The 19,741-nt window shown below is 41.1% G+C and overlaps 1 protein-coding gene across 1 annotated transcript; it reads left to right on the forward strand.

The window, feature by feature from the left end:
* The first annotated feature begins 823 nt into the window (after positions 1-823).
* On the forward strand, positions 824-9,098 carry lfng (LFNG O-fucosylpeptide 3-beta-N-acetylglucosaminyltransferase). The gene is made up of 8 exons (XM_042504977.2): positions 824-1,365; positions 5,421-5,469; positions 5,682-5,784; positions 5,864-6,017; positions 6,122-6,207; positions 6,307-6,472; positions 7,299-7,384; positions 7,478-9,098. Exons 1-8 carry the CDS (start codon positions 952-954, stop codon positions 7,542-7,544), a joined length of 1,125 nt encoding a protein of 374 aa, XP_042360911.1. The 5' UTR covers positions 824-951; the 3' UTR covers positions 7,545-9,098.
* Positions 9,099-19,741: the final 10,643 nt, after the last annotated feature.

A 19,741-nucleotide genomic window follows, 5' to 3' on the forward strand; every position in this document is an offset into this window, starting at 1 on the left:
AAGCCCAAAGCTCCCCAACAGTTTATTTCAGCCCTTTGCCTTCTCAGCTGACATTAACAGAAAAACTCTTTCATGTCTTTGGATAAGCATTTTGGCTTAAAGGATTCTGGCTTCAGTCTTGCACCAAACCTGAAGATTTCCTTTCAGATCTCTGTTTAACCCGACATTTGTTTGATACTGAACGGTCTAAATCTGGTGCTTGCTGGGAGTTGGGGAAGGTTATTGAGGCTCCACCAGCTGCATGTTGGTGTAAATGGGCTCTCATGTCTTTTTGGTCAGCCTCCCAGCACCAGACGGCACTCTCAGTTGTGAGAGCCAAAAATTTGAATAACAAGTGTTCAGGAATGGCCAACTGTTTAGAGTCCTCACAAGGTCAGCGGAGAACAATAGGGCCCCATTTCTCTGGTGAACACCCGGCTCACACTCAGCTGGATTCAAATAGAGCTCTACCTTGAAAGTTGCATTGCAAATTGAAATCTGGAGCATAAACCTTGTTAAAACAAAACAACAAAAAAACCTCGGTGTGTGAATGTGGCTGTGATTTTTTCTCCATGTGCATTTGGAAACACACCTTTCCTCGTGAGCACCTGCAGTTTGTTTTCCTAGGGTCAATCTTTTCCTTGTATTCTCTATAAAAGCTAAACTGCAAGTCACACACACTCACACGCGCGCGCACAGGCACCACAGGCACACACTGAGCTGTAACCACGCCCGCTGCTGCGTCACTGGGTGGCATGCTGCATTCAAGGACCTCCCATGAGGCGTGGCCAGCGAGGAAGCTTATATATTCCCCTTTGCGATAAAATATGCATTTGCGATTAAGCTATGCACCATAACGGACCCTCCGTTTATTTTTTTGTATTTTACTGAGAATAAAACACCACATGGACTTTGTATTGGGAATTCGTTGCGCCGCTTCATAGTTTTTTTTGGTCTTTTTTCAGTTTAATCATGTTGAAAAATAATGGAAAGAAGACAGCTATCTCTGTAGCCAGCACAGCATTTCTCTGCCTGCTGCTTCTCCTGGTTGCTGTGCAGCATCACCGGGTTCAGGTGGAGGAGAAAGAGGTGAATGGAGAGGACACGGGGACGCGCTCTCTCCTCCAAGATGCTGCGCAAGCGGAGCAGCAGGACGCGCAGGGTAATAATAATAAGAAAGGATTCTCGGCGTACTTCACCAAACTGACCCGGGGACGGAGAGAAGTGGAAAAGCCGGCACGAGCATCCGCGTCTGCAGCTGAGCCTCCTCCAGCTGAGGACATCAGCCCTGATGACATCTTCATCGCTGTGAAGACCACCAAGAAGTTTCATCAGTCCAGACTGAACCTGCTGCTGGAGACGTGGATCTCAAGAAACATGCAACAGGTAATTGCAAAATGGATTATTGATATCATAGTTGCATAATCAAACAATGTGCATGCTCAAGCTAAAAACATAAATGTTAAGGAATTGATTGCTTGTTTATAGGTGACATCATAGTTTCTGCAGGTCTGAACAATCATGCAGGTGATGCCTGCTTGATGGCTGCTCTCAGTATTCTTATTGTCCCCTCTGTCGTCAGATGACACACTGACACAGCAGCACAGCCCCTGTTAACCATGAATTTCCCTGGCTCTGTCACTTTTTATTCTCCTCTGAGTGATGTCCATGAGAACGGAGGGGAGCAGTTTCAGGACTCCCTCTTCTCCCTCTTTCAGCCCCCCTTCTCTCCCCACTCTCTATTATCCCTTCTCTTTCTGGGTGTCCCTGTGAATGCCCCCGGTGCAATGGATGCTTCACAGCACCGACTCCAGCGCTGTCCCCCTTCCAGCACTAACAAAGCGTCTTTCTGAAGGGGGGAAGAAAAGCTTTTTCCCAGCCCCTTGTCTCCCCGCTCTCCATGGGAACGTGGGAGCTGAGTCTGGGTCAAGCTTTACTGGAGGGATGGGAAAAAACGGGGGCTTCGTTAAAGGGGATGCCTGGGACAAAGGGGTGCATCTATAGGCAAGTTTATGCTGGGAAGCGGCATGCTGAGTGTGAAAATGTGAGAACCAAGCTCCTTCAGAGGGATGCACAAAGACACGGGAGAAAGCAGTTTTCAAAGTGATTTTCATCTGCACCCAGAGGTGTCACATGCAGTCTTTTTAATTTGCCACACACAGGTTCTACCCCCTTTTTTGGTCTCATTCTCTTTATAAAGTTTCAGGAGAGGTTTCCTCTTGGTAAAATTGTGATGATAATAGGCTGTCACAACCACTTAGCCCAGGCAGAATCACCTGCACAGCTCATGTTAATGTCCAAACCATGCTCCACAACATCTGCTTAGATGAGTAGTGATTGTGCTAATTGGTTGTAGTCACTGTACTGGATGATGATAGTTAACCCATCCCACAGAGTTAACAGCAGGGCTATACAGGCAGGCAGCTGGTGGGATGGCTGCGCGGACAAAAAGGACAGACTGAGCCCCCACAATGCAAGAGGGAGTTCCTGGAGGAAGGGTGCCAGGTGGTCAGGAGTGATGGAACAAAAGACGGCCTTAATGCCAGCCATATGATGCTCTGAGTTCCCACCATGTACATATGGCCGTCCTCAGTGTTCAGGTTTGATTCTCACGCTCAGCTGTTGGACATCTGTGGAGCTTGGATTGCTTATGTTGTACCAGGGACAAAAGTATTACTCCTGCAAAAGCTGATTTAGAGGACTTTTTTTTTTTTATCTCTGTTCTACTTTAGTGAGATTCTTTATGCAGATGGAGTTGCTATCTGCTGCTGTTTACATGAGAACAGGGGGAGATTATCTCTGTGATAGCTTTGTTGACACAGTAGTGCCTCTGGCCTTCTTAATCTTTGAGCCCATTCAGAGCATAAATGGCAACTTTTTTTTGTAAATCCAGCCAGTTAGTGCCTTTATGTAAAAGGTTGCCCTTTGCGACTGTTAAATGCCAGTCTTAATTCATCTGTGAATTCATGCTTTTGAAACAGAAATCCTACTTTCAAGCCATTATATAACTTAATGCACAATACTTCTTCCTGTTTTCTATTAATCACCCTAGAACAATATAGCTTTGTACTGCGAGGGGGGTTCATAAAACAAAAGAAGACAATGTATCATGACGTTTCCTGAGAAGTGATTTGTAAAACTGGCACGTAGTCACTGCTTTTATCAGAGCACAGATTCGTTTTGCAGCTGGCACCAGCGTCTGCATGGTGTGCCATGCATTCCTCTCTTAAGAGTATGATAATTAGCCAGCACTCCCAACAATGAGCGCTTTTAGAGTTTAGAAAAAAAAACACTTGGCAATGCAGTTGAGTTTATGAAACGGCTTCACTATGAAGTACAAGTGGTCAGAGAGTGGGTGAAGAGGACAGCCTTGTGTAAAAAACATGTGCATGCCATTCACCTCAATGGGCAACCTGATGGTGCAGCTCATTTGTGTTAATAAAAACGGATGAAAATGCTTTGAATCTCTGGAACAGAAGGAGGCAGGATGGAAGTGTTTGATGGAGGGAGGGGAGCCTGATGCCCTTCCTTCCCGTGGAGCTGGAGACAGCCAGCCAGGCACCACGTTCAGCTCAGACAGGGCCGTGCCAGGCCTTCCTGTGGTCAGGAGTGCCCCCTCCCCCCCTCGTTCTTTGCTCTCATCTTCCTCTTCTCACTCCATGCTCCCTCGCCTCTTATCTCTGCTCCACACATAGCCAGCTTTTTTTTCTCTGGTATGAATTAGTATTCCACGAAAGTAACTGTTCTTTTAAGTTTCAGTTAAGAAACAAAGACCGAAAAAAAAAAACTTCCCAGGGAGGTTTCTCTTTAGTTAACTCCTGCAGCTGTATGCAAATGCAGGCAAACATATTTAGAATTTACCCAGTGGAGACTTTACCCAGCATGAAAACTCGCAGCATTGTTCCATTCAAGAGGCTCTGACTATGTATGTGGCCTGGAGAGGAGGAGGGGGACAGGATAGGGGGGTGAAGTGGGGCTGAATGGCCACACACGGCTTTCGATTTACTAATCAGCAGTGAGATTCCAGCCCTCTCCTCCGTCCTCCCTCCCTCTCTTTCTGTCAGTGCCCTGGCAGCTCTGGCAGCTGCCTCAGTGATTAGGCTGTCTATTCAACGGGCTTTAAAGCAAACAGCGCCAGCCTCTGATCCCTTCACCAGTGAAACCACCACCCTTTCTTAAACAAATACCGTCTCATGGCCCCAGCATCCAGCAACATCTGCTCAGAGTTTGTCCCATAAACTGTTCAGGAGGCCTTATGCAGAAAAAGACGAGTGGAAAGTAAAATCGGCAGCCTGTTTCTGGTTGCAGATAACAAATCACAGTTGCCCGACAGCAAGGTGGCGATCTTTTAAGAATGAAAGACTAAAGAAAAAGGCAAGCAAGACTTGGAGAAAGCTGGCTTAAATATTATAATTCTGTAACATAATTACCAATATGCAATTTTGATAATAGTTTTTCCCTAGCCTGTTTTTACAAAAATAATTTACTACATTCTACTGATTTCTTGCAACTTGTCAAATATTTCTTTTGCTATTGCTTATAGCATTTCTCCCCATGTTTTTGAAAGAAATCACACCAATTTGCACGGTGGTTCAAAGGTTTCAATACTTGTTCAAGGCATCTGAAAGCAACACAAGAAAAGTGATGTCGCTTCAGGTTTCAAAGGGTTAAGAAGGCATCACAACCGAGCATGTCGAGACACGTGGCGCAGATAAGGTAGCGTGATGTTCGGCAGGTGCTGCCTCACCTGAGGTGAAGAGTAAACAGAGCGCTGGCGGTTACAGAGCTCAGGGCTCTTTCATCATCACCATTCAGCCGCTTGCACCTGCTCAGTGTGAGGCCTCATAAAGAGGAGTCTAATCTGCTCCTTTTAAAGTGTGTTCCTGTAAGGTGCCCTTTGTTGTTAACTTCTTTTTATGAGTAACTGCAACTGTTAACAAGCGCCTGCAGTCTCGTGGTGTTTTGAGTCTGTCAGTCATAGAGTGGCGAGCACACAGAGGGTTGTGTCTGTGGTTTACATTACTGTTTTAGCTGCATTCAACACGTTGAAGCCTGGCAGCAGGTCCAACAGAGCAAAGGGGCTCAGCCGGGGGGTAGGATACATGAATGGGGTGTGTGTGGGGGCGGACAGTCTGCCTCCTCCTTTGTTCTATGTCTGGGATGCTTCGGGGCGGCAGCATAGTTGCCATGGAGAGAGTGAAACGCAGGACAAAAGGCCTTTATTAGAGCAGGGGGTTGTTTAACTCACTGTGTTTTTCACTGCATAAAAGGCATGTTGATTGATGCTAATCACACCGGGCTGGATGTGAGGAAGGAGGACTTCGGACATACTGTTGATTCTGATCTTGTGACTGTTTCACATAATCACCCAAAGTGGTTTTGATTTTTTGGATTTATAGACCAACCCCACTTATGTGTATTCTCCTTTGTTTGGTTTACAGACCTACATCTTCACGGACGGAGAAGATGAGGAGCTGAAAAAGCAAATTGGTGAGTTTAATGAGGGGGATTTCATTTTGGGAACAGAGACATGCATTGTTTTAGTAGGAATGGAACTTTGAGTTAATGAGAAATCGTGATTTACACATAAAAAATCAGCTTAGAGCTTTTTCCATTAAAGATGGTATCAAAACACAAAGACCCTCCATTGATAATGTTTTGCTCTGCTCAAAATTGTCCTATTTCTGTAATTGTTGCCACAGGGAGTCATGCAATCAACACTAACTGCTCTGCAGCTCATAGCCGACAAGCTCTGTCCTGCAAGATGGCGGTGGAATATGACAAGTTCATAGAGTCCGGGAAAAAGTAAGTACTTACACTTAATTACTCAGCTGAAAGTTGATATTTAGTATGAAATCTCATGATTAATACCTCTGTTTCTCAGGTGGTTCTGTCATGTCGATGACGACAACTATGTGAATGTTCGGACTCTGGTGAAGCACCTGTCCCAGTACCCGCACACCCAGGACATGTACATCGGGAAACCCAGCCTCGACCGGCCCATAGAGGCCACAGAGAGGCTGGGGAACAATAAGATGGTATGTGGAGTATTCTTATTTTTCATGGATGATTATTTCAAGAGCAAACAGCTCATTTGTTTGGTGATTCTGTATATTAACAAACGTCTCTGTGTCTTCTATAGAAACCAGTCAACTTCTGGTTCGCTACTGGAGGAGCAGGCTTCTGTTTGAGTCGGGGTCTGGCGCTCAAGATGAGCCCATGGGCCAGGTAAAACACTTACACACATCTGGTGTTATCACTCAAAACATCTGTATATTAGTATGAAGGATAAAAATGGCAAAAATGTAATTTTTTTGGTCTTTCCAGTGGTGGTCACTTCATGAACACAGCTGAAAAGATCCGCCTTCCTGATGACTGCACCATCGGCTACATCATAGAGTCAGTTCTGGGGGTTCCTCTGACCCGCAGCAACCTGTTTCACTCCCACCTAGAGAACCTGCAACAAGTGTCAAGATCTGAGATTCACAAGCAGGTGAGAGACTAAACACTGTTATACAGTATTGAGCCGTGGCCCACGCAAGTGGCCTTCATCACTGTGATCATTTATGCTTTTCGCCCCTCAACTTTTTATTTTAGAAGCGTGTACAATAATCAGTAACAGTAAATGAATGAACATACAAAAAAACCCCAGTAAATCGAGTATCATCATATCCCCCATCACTCCCTTCAACCCACATATTCCCAAGTAAACAGACAAAGAAACAAAAAAAAAAACAACACAAAAAGTAAGAGCAGCGACAAAGTTGTAAATGATAACTCTATAAAATGTTTTTAATTCATGGCGCACCTATATCCACAAAGGCTCAAGGCCAGAAATTATCCAAGACCATTACACGATTGAACTTTAATATACTGATACACCTGTCTAACTCACTGATATCTGCTTTAAAACTAGCTTGAAGAAGATACATTTTTACTAAATAGAAGAGCACAGGCTGTTGGGTTTCTATGCCACGGTGTTGAGTTTCTTCATGAACAATGACGACAGACAATGCGCAGATCATGAAGGAGTTGATAAATTTCAACCAACGGTAACTTTTACTGAAAAGTTCAGGTCATAAAGATACATATTGAAGTACTTCCTCTTAAGCATTTGGAAATAGGAGGAAATGTGATGCTACCAAGTAGCCCAGGCACAGTTGTTGCAGTCTATATGTTTACGCTGTAGATTCAATGTAGTATGATTATAAGTACAAACCAGCCTCTATAGCTCAACGTTTTAATTTATGATCATTATCACGTATCCTTGGTGTTTTCTTCCTTTGTTACTCAAGTTTTTCCCCTGACTTTTCTTCCAGATCACACTCAGCTATGGAATGTTTGAAAACAAGAGTAATATCATCAATCTGAAAGGGGCTTTTCCAGTGGAGGAGGATCCATCAAGGTGAGAGATTGGTCTGCATTTAAAGACACAGATTGAATGTTAGTTTCAACACTTTTCAGCAAATCTAATCTAATTCCTTCTTTTCTCCTCCAGGTTCAAGTCTGTGCACTGTCTCCTGTACCCAGACACCCCATGGTGTCCCCCCCAGGTTGTCTTCTAGGGCGACCGCTCCTTTCTCATCCTCGTCCCCGTCACGCCTCGGTATCTGAAAGGCTTGTTGGGACCAGTGTTTGGTATTAGACCGCACGGCTGCTGTATTGTTGCTGCAGTTGTGTGCGGTCTTTAATAGTTTTACTGGGCTGCTGTGCGGCCCGCCTCGGGACTATTCCTTCCTGTCTGGAGTCAGGACCTCGCCCCATGATGTTCTGGTGGGAGGACCCCAGCTTACGGCAGGAAGTAGCTTTCAGCATTAAGCTTTGCAGGCAATCAGTTGAGCTTTGTGATGTATATGTTGCTTGTAAATGTATCTGCAATTCTCATAGAATGTATTGTCATATATTCAAGCATTTTTGCCAGCTTTACATTAACTCCGTGTTTGTTTTAGCTTTTATAAATGCAAAGCCATACAGGTCTTTGTTTGTAGACTTTTATCACATATAATTGGCTTTTTCAGGCATTTTTGTTTAGATCTTCTAACTCTGATGACTCCGGACAAATGCTCCAATATGAAGATATCGTTGTGCTTTTAAGTTAACAGTGTTATTTCTCCCGTAAACTGAGCTGGCAGGAAGCAGATTTCCAAATGCATCCTTGGGTGACCTAATCTGAGGTATTTCAGGACAACGCACTTTTTCCTTTTTTGATATTTTTTGGTGGACTGACCTAATTCATGTCCTTTAATGACATGCCTCAGATTGGTGTCCAAACTAACAAAACAAAACAAAAAAAGAATAACCCCTCAAATCTCTTTTCATTCTTATGTATTTAAAAAAAAAACACTCCTTGCATTTGTTACAATCAGGGAAAAAATGATGAGTGGAAGAGATTCTGATTTGGGGTTACAATCACTTTTTGTATTGCTTTTGAAAAGTTTTTTGTTTGTTTAAAAAAATTGCACAGCTAAGTTTCAAATGAGCTGAAGTTTGCTCCTGAAAAGACGCTCACCTCAAAAGGTCCAACAGTGAACAAATGGGGACTTTTATTTTGGAGAAATCCAGAATACTAAAAAAAAAAAAAAAAAGACCAGCATCTAAATAATAACCACTTGCGTAATCTGAGCCACAGTCTATAATAGATTGCACAAAAGACTGATGAGCCTCTCTGTTATTATTAACATATTTACACATTATATTGGCTGGTTACTGTTGAGGCCTATGAGGTGAGAGCTTTACAAGAACAACATCAGTGTTTCCACATGGAGGCGTTTGTTCCCTCTGTGTCGTCTCTCACCCATATTGGGTTACACTGTACATTCTGATGACAGTATTGTGTACTGTGCCTTTGTTTGAATTAGTAGTGATTGTGTAATGTTTAGAATGTAATTTCCCCTTCGTGGTTTACATATGCTTTTAATGACCCGGACATGATTTTTGTACTGCTTTGAACTGTGCTAAATGACTGTGGTGTTTATTCTCCAGTATCTGGAGGCTGCGAACAGTTCATTCCCAATACTGGCTTCTCAGGGATTATGAGCTGATCCTGGTATTAACTACCACGGGACCCACGGTGGGACCTAAACGTATGAATAAAAGTGCATAACCACTGAGAAACTTAACATATTTGGTCATGTTTTTATTTGACTGTGTTACCGAGTTCAAGATGAGGTATTTAATGTCCAAGATGTTCATCTTTTTCTTCTTACTTAGCTGCATCCTGTTAATGAGACATGGCACGTGAGCAACCAGTAATGGAAAGTGAAGCAACCTACAATTATTTAAGTTTGTAGCCTACTTAAGTACAGTTTTGAGGTATTTATAGCTCAGGCCTACTTTACTTGATTATTTCAATTGATGCTGCTTTATATATAAAGTTCTGCTACTATATCTGTTCTACTACATTCATATTTTAGTGGGAAATATTGTACTTTATAATTTACTCCATTGAACAGCCATAGTCACTATAGTTAGCTTTCAGATAATATCACAAAAACAAAATATAATAATCTAGCTATATGATCAAATATGACTGATTTTTTTTTTCAATTTTAGACACCACGCTTTCAGGTAACTTTCCATCCGGATTTCTCAGATGGTTTCATTTATAAAAGTGGTTCATGCTCAGAAAGTAAAATTATTCATATTTCATCATAAATAAATAAATATGATATGACATATAAGTCCACAAAAATGCTAATTTGTGTCATATTTTATACTATGACCTGGACTGAGATATCTAATTGTATAAAAACAACTGAAGCAGATAAAGCATAATGAAAATATGATTATTTGCCAGAAGTTTGTGGATAATGAGTCTGACAAAACTCTCATGTTTGTTTGCTAAATATATGAAGCTACTGCTTGCAGCCGATGTGGCTAAATGTGCTTATTTTAAATATGACGCTTAGTTTAGCACAGACCTAAAGCATGGAAATTCTGCCTATAAGCACCTCTAAAGTTCCCTTATTATCCCGTTATATATTCTTTAAGGAATGGGCAAAAAAAATGTTTTTATTCATTGGGATATGTGCCAGACAAATTCATGGGGTCTCTGCTGGTTGACGGGCAACAGACTGCCACCAGTAAATACTTCAGTTTATATGGTTTAAACAAACTTGTGCAGGCTGCTTTTATTTAAGTGACAATACAATCAGATGGTTAACTCTGCTAAACTAATGCTCTCACTACAAAGACACATTTAGTGTTGTTAAAGTGGTTCCTCCTCTGTCCTCAGTCCAAACTGTGTCCCCATGTTTGGGCCGAAAGCATTGCCTCCACTTAGGGTGTAAATTAAAATGCTAACCGCGTACACTTAAAAGCTCTGTCTGACTGTATTTATTATTCTGCAGCTGCTGGTATGGAAACAGGCATAGTTGCAATTGCAAACATTGAGGAAAGATAAACAGTGGAAAAGCACCAAAATAAAGTAATCACATGTAACTGCTGTTCATTCAGAGTCGCTCACTGATGTGACAGATTGCTGTGTTTGAAGGATTACTGATGCAGAGGGAAACAAATGAGCTGCAGGAAATGGTTTAAGGCTAATTTAAATCTCATATTGAATTTCCTCTCATTGCCATAGTGCACATGCAGCCTTATTATGATTTCCCAGTGAACAAAAGCACTGTAACACTGTGATAGAGTGCACGTCTCTTCTGTTATGACTTAAAAAACATTGCATACAAGTGACAGTTTTGAGAGTCTGATCTTAAATAGCTTAGAGAAAGATTAGAGCCACACTCTAATGATTTGTTATGTATGTAAAAACCTTTCTCTTTTGTTGGAGGAGATCAAAGTGCTGCAGATCCGATTACTGTTTGCACATTCACAGCTTGCCAGTTTGATAATACAAGAGTTTTATACTTAAGCCACATGCCCTGTTTTCCCATGGATACAGCTCCAGAGGAGGGATCTCTCTCTTCCTCTTCAGTGAAGCTGATCAAGCATTTGCCACTGAATACATGGCTACAGCTAGCTACAAATCAGACCACTTTGATTGTTGTTTCATATATGGTATGATTTGAAACCTCTGCACAGATTTATTGGCAATGCTTTATGAATTAGCGGAGAGGAGGCAGAAGGTGCAGATGACTGATATCTGTTTGAACTTGAGATTTAGACACATAAAAGACTGCAGTTTTTCCCACTATACGTCTCTGGAAGGCAAAGCTGTCATTATGGTTTGTGGTGGGGATGTTTGCTCTGAGTAATTTGTCTACAAGGCTTTGGAGACGGATCCTCCGCTCTGTATCTCCCAGAGTTCAGCCAGCATGTGCAGGATGATGATATTTTTAAACTGTATTTTCTGCTGCTGATTAAAATTTTATGTATTCAGTCTTTTTGTTGGAATTGTATTCTCGACAGAGAGTAAAGTCCTGTGTGGCAGCCTTTACCCCTAAAATTCACTAAGATAGCAGTTTTTCCTATTGTATGTGGGATAAAAAGAGTCCATTACAAGTAAAAGTCCAAAAGGGCTTTTGAAAGAGTTGAACTCATTTAATAAAAATATTACTAAATCAACATAAGCAGCATTTTAATGTTGGAGCTAATTTTTTACCAATTTTATACGTTGTTGGCTGATTTAATTTACTGTGTAATGACAATGACTCTTACTCATAGATATTTAAAAACCTGATAGGTGAAATGATTATTGCCGTGCATGTAGATGGACCTACATACAGCAGACAGCAGGTAACAGGAACTCAAAAGGATCACTCATCACTCAAAAAACACAGCAACTGAACATCACACCAACAAATCAAGAACCAAACAGAGACTAAAATGAAAATCAGGGCTTAAATACAAACTAGACTGACGAGGAGATGAAGTGCAGGTGGAGATCAAAGGCAGAGAAGCTCAGGTGAGGGGAGTAAGGTGATCAGGCAGAAGAACAGGCAGGAAGCTGATTGGCTGAGACAAACTGAGGAGCAGGAAGGATTAATGAGGCTGATGCAGGGCAGGTGTGTAGCGGGAAAATGAGGGAAAGCAGCACAGGAATATGAGAGGAAGAAAACATAGCAAACTGAAAACCAAAAACTATGAAAACACAGTCATCTTAATAATAAGCAAACCAAGTGAAAACAAAGACAGACTCACTAATGAAGGCAACTTAAATGCATCTTGAACAAGCACTCAGTCCAATTCTCCAAAAAACTAAAAGAATCAGGACACAGCAGACTGTGACAATTTTAAAGGAGCAGTGTGTTGGATTTAGGGGCCATTTACATGGTAACGGTTTATGCATTAAATGTTAAACTTTTGTTGTTGTTTGGCCTTTCGTTCACATGACAACAGCGTTTTGGGGGCCTGAAAATGCAAACTTTTGAAGAGTGAAATTTTTAAAAAACGCAACCCCTTCTGTCGAAGTGTAAACTGGAAATGTGCAGATCCGGTGAGAACAGTGACATCACGGCCACACTTCGCATATGCCCGTGGTGTCAAGTTACACTGCCAACTACTGGCCTGGCATGCATACTACAGCGTTTTTGGTTGTTTTTGCGCATCTGTGTACATGACGATCATTCTCACGATGTTATCATATGAACGCAGATTTTTTTTAAAATGCAAAGAAAAAACTTTTTCCGCTTTTAGCAGGGCTGTTCTCATCTAAACGTGGCCTGAGTTGCAGCCAGCAGTGAAGATTGCAAGTAGCAACCACCTGAAACTTTTCTCAAGTGCCGAGCATGAACTCTCAGTTAGGATTCCTTCAGTGATCGTTGTTCAGGAGGTTTTTATCGGGAGCTTAATTACTCACAAAGGTCTCTTTCTCTCCCAGACAAATGGACCAGGTGATTAAAATCTGTAAAAACACTGAATAAAGTAGTTTCACACTACAAATCAGTGTTTCTCTGACGCTGTTTGGCACGTCGCAGATGGGCCGCGAGCCCAGCAGCTGCCAATGTGTGCTAACCTTTAATCTCTGATAATTCAAGATCCTGACATTCAGGAGGGTTTTACTGGGAGCTTAATTATCCACAGAGGTTTCTTCCTCTACAAATGAAATGGACCCATGGTTATATTGGTAAAAACACTGAATAAAACAGTTTTCCATTAAACAAAACAGTGTTTTTTCGATGCTTGCTGTAAAAACATGGCGGTGCAAAATGGTGATCTCTGTGGATGAGTACCTGTTCTCTATATATGGGTAGATATAAACGGTTCTTTCTAAGGTAATGATTATACAAATATTTAATTATATTCCATTTCTTCCAATATTTCCCCCTAAATTTTACACACTGGATCTTTAAGTAAGAGATTTCAATAGTTCTTTTACTTTTAACTGCATCACTTCCACCAGTTGTGCCTTTACATAAGAGGTTAGTATCATGAATGAAAGTATAATTCAGGTATAATGTCTCCAGAGATCTGTCATTCACTGAAATGATTTTAGTGATAATAATTTGCATATGTATGGTGTGGCAACACGCGAGAGATTATAAAAACACAAACATCCAACTGCAGACAGACATCCACCGCTGGTCGACCACCCAGCTGTCGGTGAGCAGTGGTGAAATATGACTGCAGGCTGTTGCTGCAACTGATTATCTTCCAGTAAAAAAAACGATTCAGTATCCAAAATGTCGATCATGTTCTGTTTACCAAACATAAAAATCCTGCATGACTTGTGTCTGTCTCCATTTGAGTCATACCTGCAGAAAGATGCTGTCACTCATGTAATGAGCCGACAGCCTCAGCTTAAAGCCTTAAAGTGTTTTACTCCTGGTGTGACTGGTTCTCACCCCTCTGAATAAGACTGAGTTTAACTTTTAATTTTAAATACCACAACTGGATGTTTTGTCTATTATGCTGTCATTACATCTACATTTGTTTGTGTAAATATCAAGTCAATTCAATTTAGTTTTCAATTTTATTTTTAAAGTACAATATCACAAATCAAACATCTGAACAGGCCCACCAGGTACAGGCCAGGACCAGAGCCTCTGCATGAAGTGACTGTTAACATTTGTTTTTGCAAACTCAATCAAATGACCAGAAAGTCATACAAAGTGACTACAAAGCGTAAAACAAACATTTTGTGGAAGGAAAATGGCCCTCTCAGTATTTAGAACTTGTACATTTGATCCTTCCAATAAAACCCATTTCATGTCTTCCCTCAAACGTTGAAGGAAAAACTACGCCCTTGCCACAAATAGACACACAATAGCAAAAAAAAGTAATGGAAAATAACTAAAAACATAAATTAAATGACTGGAGAGATGCATGATGTTCTCTGAGTGACGCAAAGCATCAGCAAAGAGAAGCAAAACAGATAAAAAGGAATGTAAAATGACTGCAAAGTGACCACAGAGACCAAAAACAAGATGCAAAATGAGTTAAGAGAGACAATAAATGACACAAAAACGAGCTATTTCTTTCAGTCTGGGGGTTTTGCTTGACTTTTTTGCCATTATGTGATAATATGGATAGAGGGTTCAACTTTTCAAATTTGTTAAAAAGTGACATGAGATCTCTTTGGAGTTCAACTGTTTCAATTTGCATTCACAAAACACAAATGCAGAATTCATATTTATTTAGATTTGATCATACTTTCTACATAGTAAAGTGTAAGAACATCTTTAATATCACTTTCTGACATTCTATTAAAAATCTAAATATTTCAATCTTGAAATTAACCTTAGAATTCAAAGATGTTTGCACAGACTCTGGTGAGATGAACTGAATCTGCCTTAAACAACAGATAACACAAAATCAATCATTCTGAGAGGGGAAATAAAGGTTTGCCTTCAAATTCCTCAGGTCCTCCAGTCAAGTGCTGCCAACTACAAAGTTCAAGTCCTTGTGTAGTGGGGATATGTGATACCTGGATTATAGTAAACTCCCACTTGGTGTGCTTTTAGAGCACATGTTGAGCAGGATTAAGGCCTGTGTGCCAGTTGCTGTGCGATCTCTCTGCAGGCCATTGGGACTTGTCCCGCCGCTCCTAATCCTTCAGACAATGCAGCCTCTTAATTGGAGACTGACTGATATAGCAAAGGGAAGTCATGAAGACAATGCGCGAGTGGCCAGCGTCTCCGTAATCCCCTGCACTCTGAGGAATGTCCCTCTGTGGCAGCCATCCACACTTCAGCACATCTACACCAGCTCCTCACCTCCCACTCTGGGGTTTCCCATTTTACTGACAGTTAAAGCCGCTGTTTTGTTTTCAAGTCAAATGAACACAAAGAGAGCGACTTTACAGGGTTGTGAAATTTCACATCTTCAACTCAGAGCGCTGATGGGAGGTGCAAGAAAACACACCAAGGTGTTTGTGTTTTAATCAGCAGGCTACTGACTGTTAAGTGTTTCCTGTAATTCCACCTTAAGACAGGGCTGAGATAATGTCATAGGGTTTTTTTTTTTAACAGAGGACATTTCGACTTGTCACAGCAGAAAAAGCACAGGTGTAAATAATTATACGAATGATGGCTTAACTCCATTTAGCTGCTTTGATTCCAGGGTTCCTTGTTATCATACATGCTGGCTCATGGAGCCATCTTAAGTCTCATCAGTGTCACATGTGCTTCTCTTCAATGACCAAAAACTGTTTGCTGTTTTAAATACCAAATATGAAATATTATGTATTGTTTATGAATGCTAAATAGGAGTGAGGCGTCAAAATAAAGGGTTAATTTTGTACTTATCAATGCTTGGCAATATCACATTTGGTGCAGAGAGTGTTTAAGTAGCGAAGACAGTTTGACATATGGTTTATTTAGGTCAGTCAGTTTCTACGTTTACATGCACACTGATACTCCACTATTATCCTGAATATGAAAATATTCAGAGCTTGATACAGGTCATATAAGCATATAATTCCATTTAGATATTCTGCATTAGGCTTTTTTCAAAATGTAGTATTTTGTTATTTGTGTTTTCGGGGCGTTCTTTTGACATGTATACAGTGCATTCAAAACACGTGTCTCAATTGGAGTTTTTATTACAATTTGCAAACATACAGCCTGCTGCCTGTTTATGGTCAGCTCTGTGCTTTGTTATGGGGGAAAGTACACAAATCTACTCGCCAACAGTTTGCAGGGCCGGGATGCATGTCCCCCCCCCCAAAAAAGTCCACATTTGTAGTCGGAATGAGAAACACACTTGCTTTTAATCTTTATGAAAGATTCTGACGTCAACAGTTTTTTGGATATGCTCAAATATCGCCGTACCAACCACAAGAAGTTGGTTAAAGGAAAGAAAGAGGGAGGCTGTGTTTGCATGGTCCAACAAATCTGCCGCCAGTCGAAAACATGAAAAAATACGTCATGTTAGGGCAGTTTAATTAGAGTATGAACAGCTACATGTAAACTGGAATATTAGTGGAATAGTCACGCAAATAGCTTTATAGGAATGAAGTATTATTTTTTTGGTATGAGGATAAAAAACTGAATATTTTGTGCATGTAAAGACAGTCAGTTTTAGTTTCACTTTTATAAACTCTATTCATTGTGTAATATTCCTCAAAGATTTGTTTGTAAGAAAAGGTTAAACTGTTATATATAAATAAGAAATGGTCATTTAATGACATGTCTACATTAATGATGTTGTTAAACTGTCAGATAACTCTCACTTTTGATAGTTTACACACCAGCATAAGGTGTTATAGAGAGGTAATTTGCATTGAAGTTAAATAAATGAGTCATAGTGCTTTGCAGAAATGCAAATTGTCGTGCAAATGTGCTGTACAGCCTCAGACAGAGATAACCCATTGTTATAAGTTACACCATCTCAGTGACCCAACTTAAGAAAAGTCTAATTGCTGCAACACTAACTGGTGTAAAGAGATCATGGACTGAAAACACTGTCTGACTGGAAAAACTTTGACTTTCTTCTTGATTAATTTGTGTTTTGCATGTGTCTTGTAACCATGGTAATAAGGAGACATTAAAGGTCCTGGCGGTGAGCTGAGATAATGTGGTTAAATCTCTGATGTGGTTCATTTTTAAGGTGGTGGTGAACCACTGGATCATGACAGATTCTTTGCACAGACAACTTTAAAAGAACAGGAAGGAAAGGGGAAAGCCTTGAGAAAGTCATAGAGCATCTGAGTGAGCAGAAGGAGGAAAAAGGTGAGGCGAGGGATTACTGGACAGCTCCATAAATTCTTCACTGGGTACGTGCTCCCTCTGACTGGTCTGTGTGATGCACACAAAGGAGGAGGTGAGATGTGAATAATGTGAGCAATGACTCCCAGGACACAGCTGCCTCCCTCTGAGCCCGGCCACAAAAGAGAGGCACTTGGTTTCCTCGACTCCCTCTCCCTCGTAAGCATGGCAGCAACAAAGCAGAGGATTCCCTCCAGAAACGGGACACAAAGGTGCTCACGTCCTGTGTTTGCATTCAGTGTTGAGCTGCCTCATTTATCCTGTGATGACGGCGTGCAACGAGAGGTGAAAGTGAATATTATGAGCAGTCAAAGGGAAGAAAGCAGAGGTACTTATATTATAGTTTTTCTGTTTTCTGCTATATTATTATTTTACTTCACTACAGTTCAGAAAGATATTGTACTTTTTAGTGAATTACATTTTTATGACACTTTATTCATTGAGTTTGTTGTATAGGTTTATTATTACTTTCATTTTATTGTCATTTTTTTTGGGGGGGGGGGTTTGTTTTACATGTTTGAAATAAATATATCAAAAAATGTATGATGATCTAATGAACTATAACACAGCATTAAAGATTAAACCAGTGGTTTCTAATATTTTTGGCTTGTGACCACACAAAGAAAGCAGAGATGAGATGTGTGTTGCGACCCTTTGGAGGGGACGTGACCCATGGGTTGGGAACCACCAGAAGATACATGTAAATATTTATGGGATGCTGCTTTGGAAAATGCCAATCTGTAATTCTTGTGGACATGTTTTTGTTTTGCTAAACAAAAACATGCAAACCCACAGGTTTATGTTCTGATTTATCATGGCTTGTGGGTATGGGGAAATTTATCTCACCAGAAAATTTTAGCTGGCTAAAGATAAAGAACGCACAGGGCTGGGCTGCTGCCTGCTCTGTGCGTCAGGCTGATTAAACGACTGCGTTTTTAAATGGAAGTCTTGCCGCGTGCAGCTTTAACTCTATCGTGTGTCTCCTGGCCGTCGTGCAGCTGCCTGGCATCGAAAAGAAGCAGAGCTGTGGTCTGACCACCTGGCAGAGAGCCCGGCCAGACTCAGGAAGTATCTCTGGTGAAGGGTGGGGGTGTGAGGGTGCTGGCACCCCCCTCCTCCTCCCCCCTTCACCTCCCTCCCTCTCCATTCAGCTCCTCACCTCAAAGCATTAGTAATGCATTCCTCCAGTCCAGCAACAAGCAGGGTAATTCAATTTCCTCGACAGTGAGACCGTGTGAAATTTCATTTGCATCTCTGGGTCTCTGTGTAAGACGGGTTGTAAAAAGCTCTTTGCCTCCATCATGCTTTGTTTGTTTACTGCTTTGTTTAGTTCAGCCTTCACAATAAACAGCAGGGAGCCCAGGAGATGCTCCAGTCTCTATGGTCATCTTTGGAGGAGAAAATACCTCAAAAGATTAGAGAGTATTAGAGACTGAAGTATTGTTTTTACTGCCCAAAAATGAACGAATTTCAATATTGAAGTTGTCCGGTTGTAGTTTTTACTGTAAAGTCACATTTTGAATTAAAAAATAAAAGTTCAATGAATATTTATAGCCTAAATAAGAAAAAAAAACAGTAAAGCCTGGTCAAGATATGTTATGATTCAGAGGATAAACCAGTATGTTTTTAGGATAAAGAAAAGTCCGCTTCCTCTATCTTTTAATAATCCATTCTAAACCCCAGACTTTCACATGAGAAGTCAGTGTTCGGGGCGACAGCAGCTGGCTGGCGGTATAAAGGAAGTTGACAAAACCAGACTGGTGGCCCGGTGCTGACACTGACCTCTCGCCTGCTGTCGGCCCACGGAGGTCAGAAACACAAAACTGCCTTTCTGCTCCGCTCAGAGTCATCTGCATGCAAGCCTGAGGGTCCGTCACTGCACTGCAGAGGAAATAATACCAACACACACATATAATATCAAGCAGACATACCACTATGTCTTTCTACAGAAGCCACACACATTCTGTACAAAAGTTAGAGAGCATCAATCCTAAAATGTTAAAGGGAACTAAATTAGAAAAAGTGCATTCAAATCATCTTGAAATAAGAATTCATCAATGTTAGCTGGATCAACGTCAGTACAATTAGGCAGAAAAGTTTAGATGTGCCTTTTATATCACAATCTAGGTAGGTGAAAATGTTTATACTTAACCTCCTAAAAAATCTGTTTTGCTGTGGCGAGAAACCAAATTTTCCCACAGGTATTAGCATTTCATCTTATTTCATTTTTAAATTCTTCGTTCATGGGGCTTTTGTCATTTCTCTGTCTTACGCCTCACCGTCTCCTCTCTCCCCTCTGACCCGTTTTTGACCCAGAAATCGATCTTGCCGCACCATCTTGAAGGATGTCTCGATTCCTAAAATGCATTTCAAGGAGCGAGGAGGCTTGCTGGAGGAGCCAAGAGTGAGAATTTCCAGGTGTAATCTTTAAGGAAGTCTTTTCGTTGCCTGTGAAATACAAATACACACAGCTGATAATAAAATAATGTTTAAAAAACAACTAGTGCCTCTGTGAAGTAAATGTGTGTGAATACAGAGCTGACAGTGAAGTTATGCTGCTACCTAGTGTCCGTTCCGGGTCAGGATGTCAGGACGCATCAGCTTTACTACTGGAAATGTTTAAGTGCAATAACATCAAGAAATCCAAACAATCAGGTGAA

This window comes from Plectropomus leopardus, chromosome 18 (genome assembly GCF_026936395.1).
Source record: "Plectropomus leopardus strain MGB_pleo_1.0 chromosome 18, ASM2693639v1, whole genome shotgun sequence".
NCBI lineage: Eukaryota > Metazoa > Chordata > Actinopteri > Perciformes > Serranidae > Plectropomus > Plectropomus leopardus.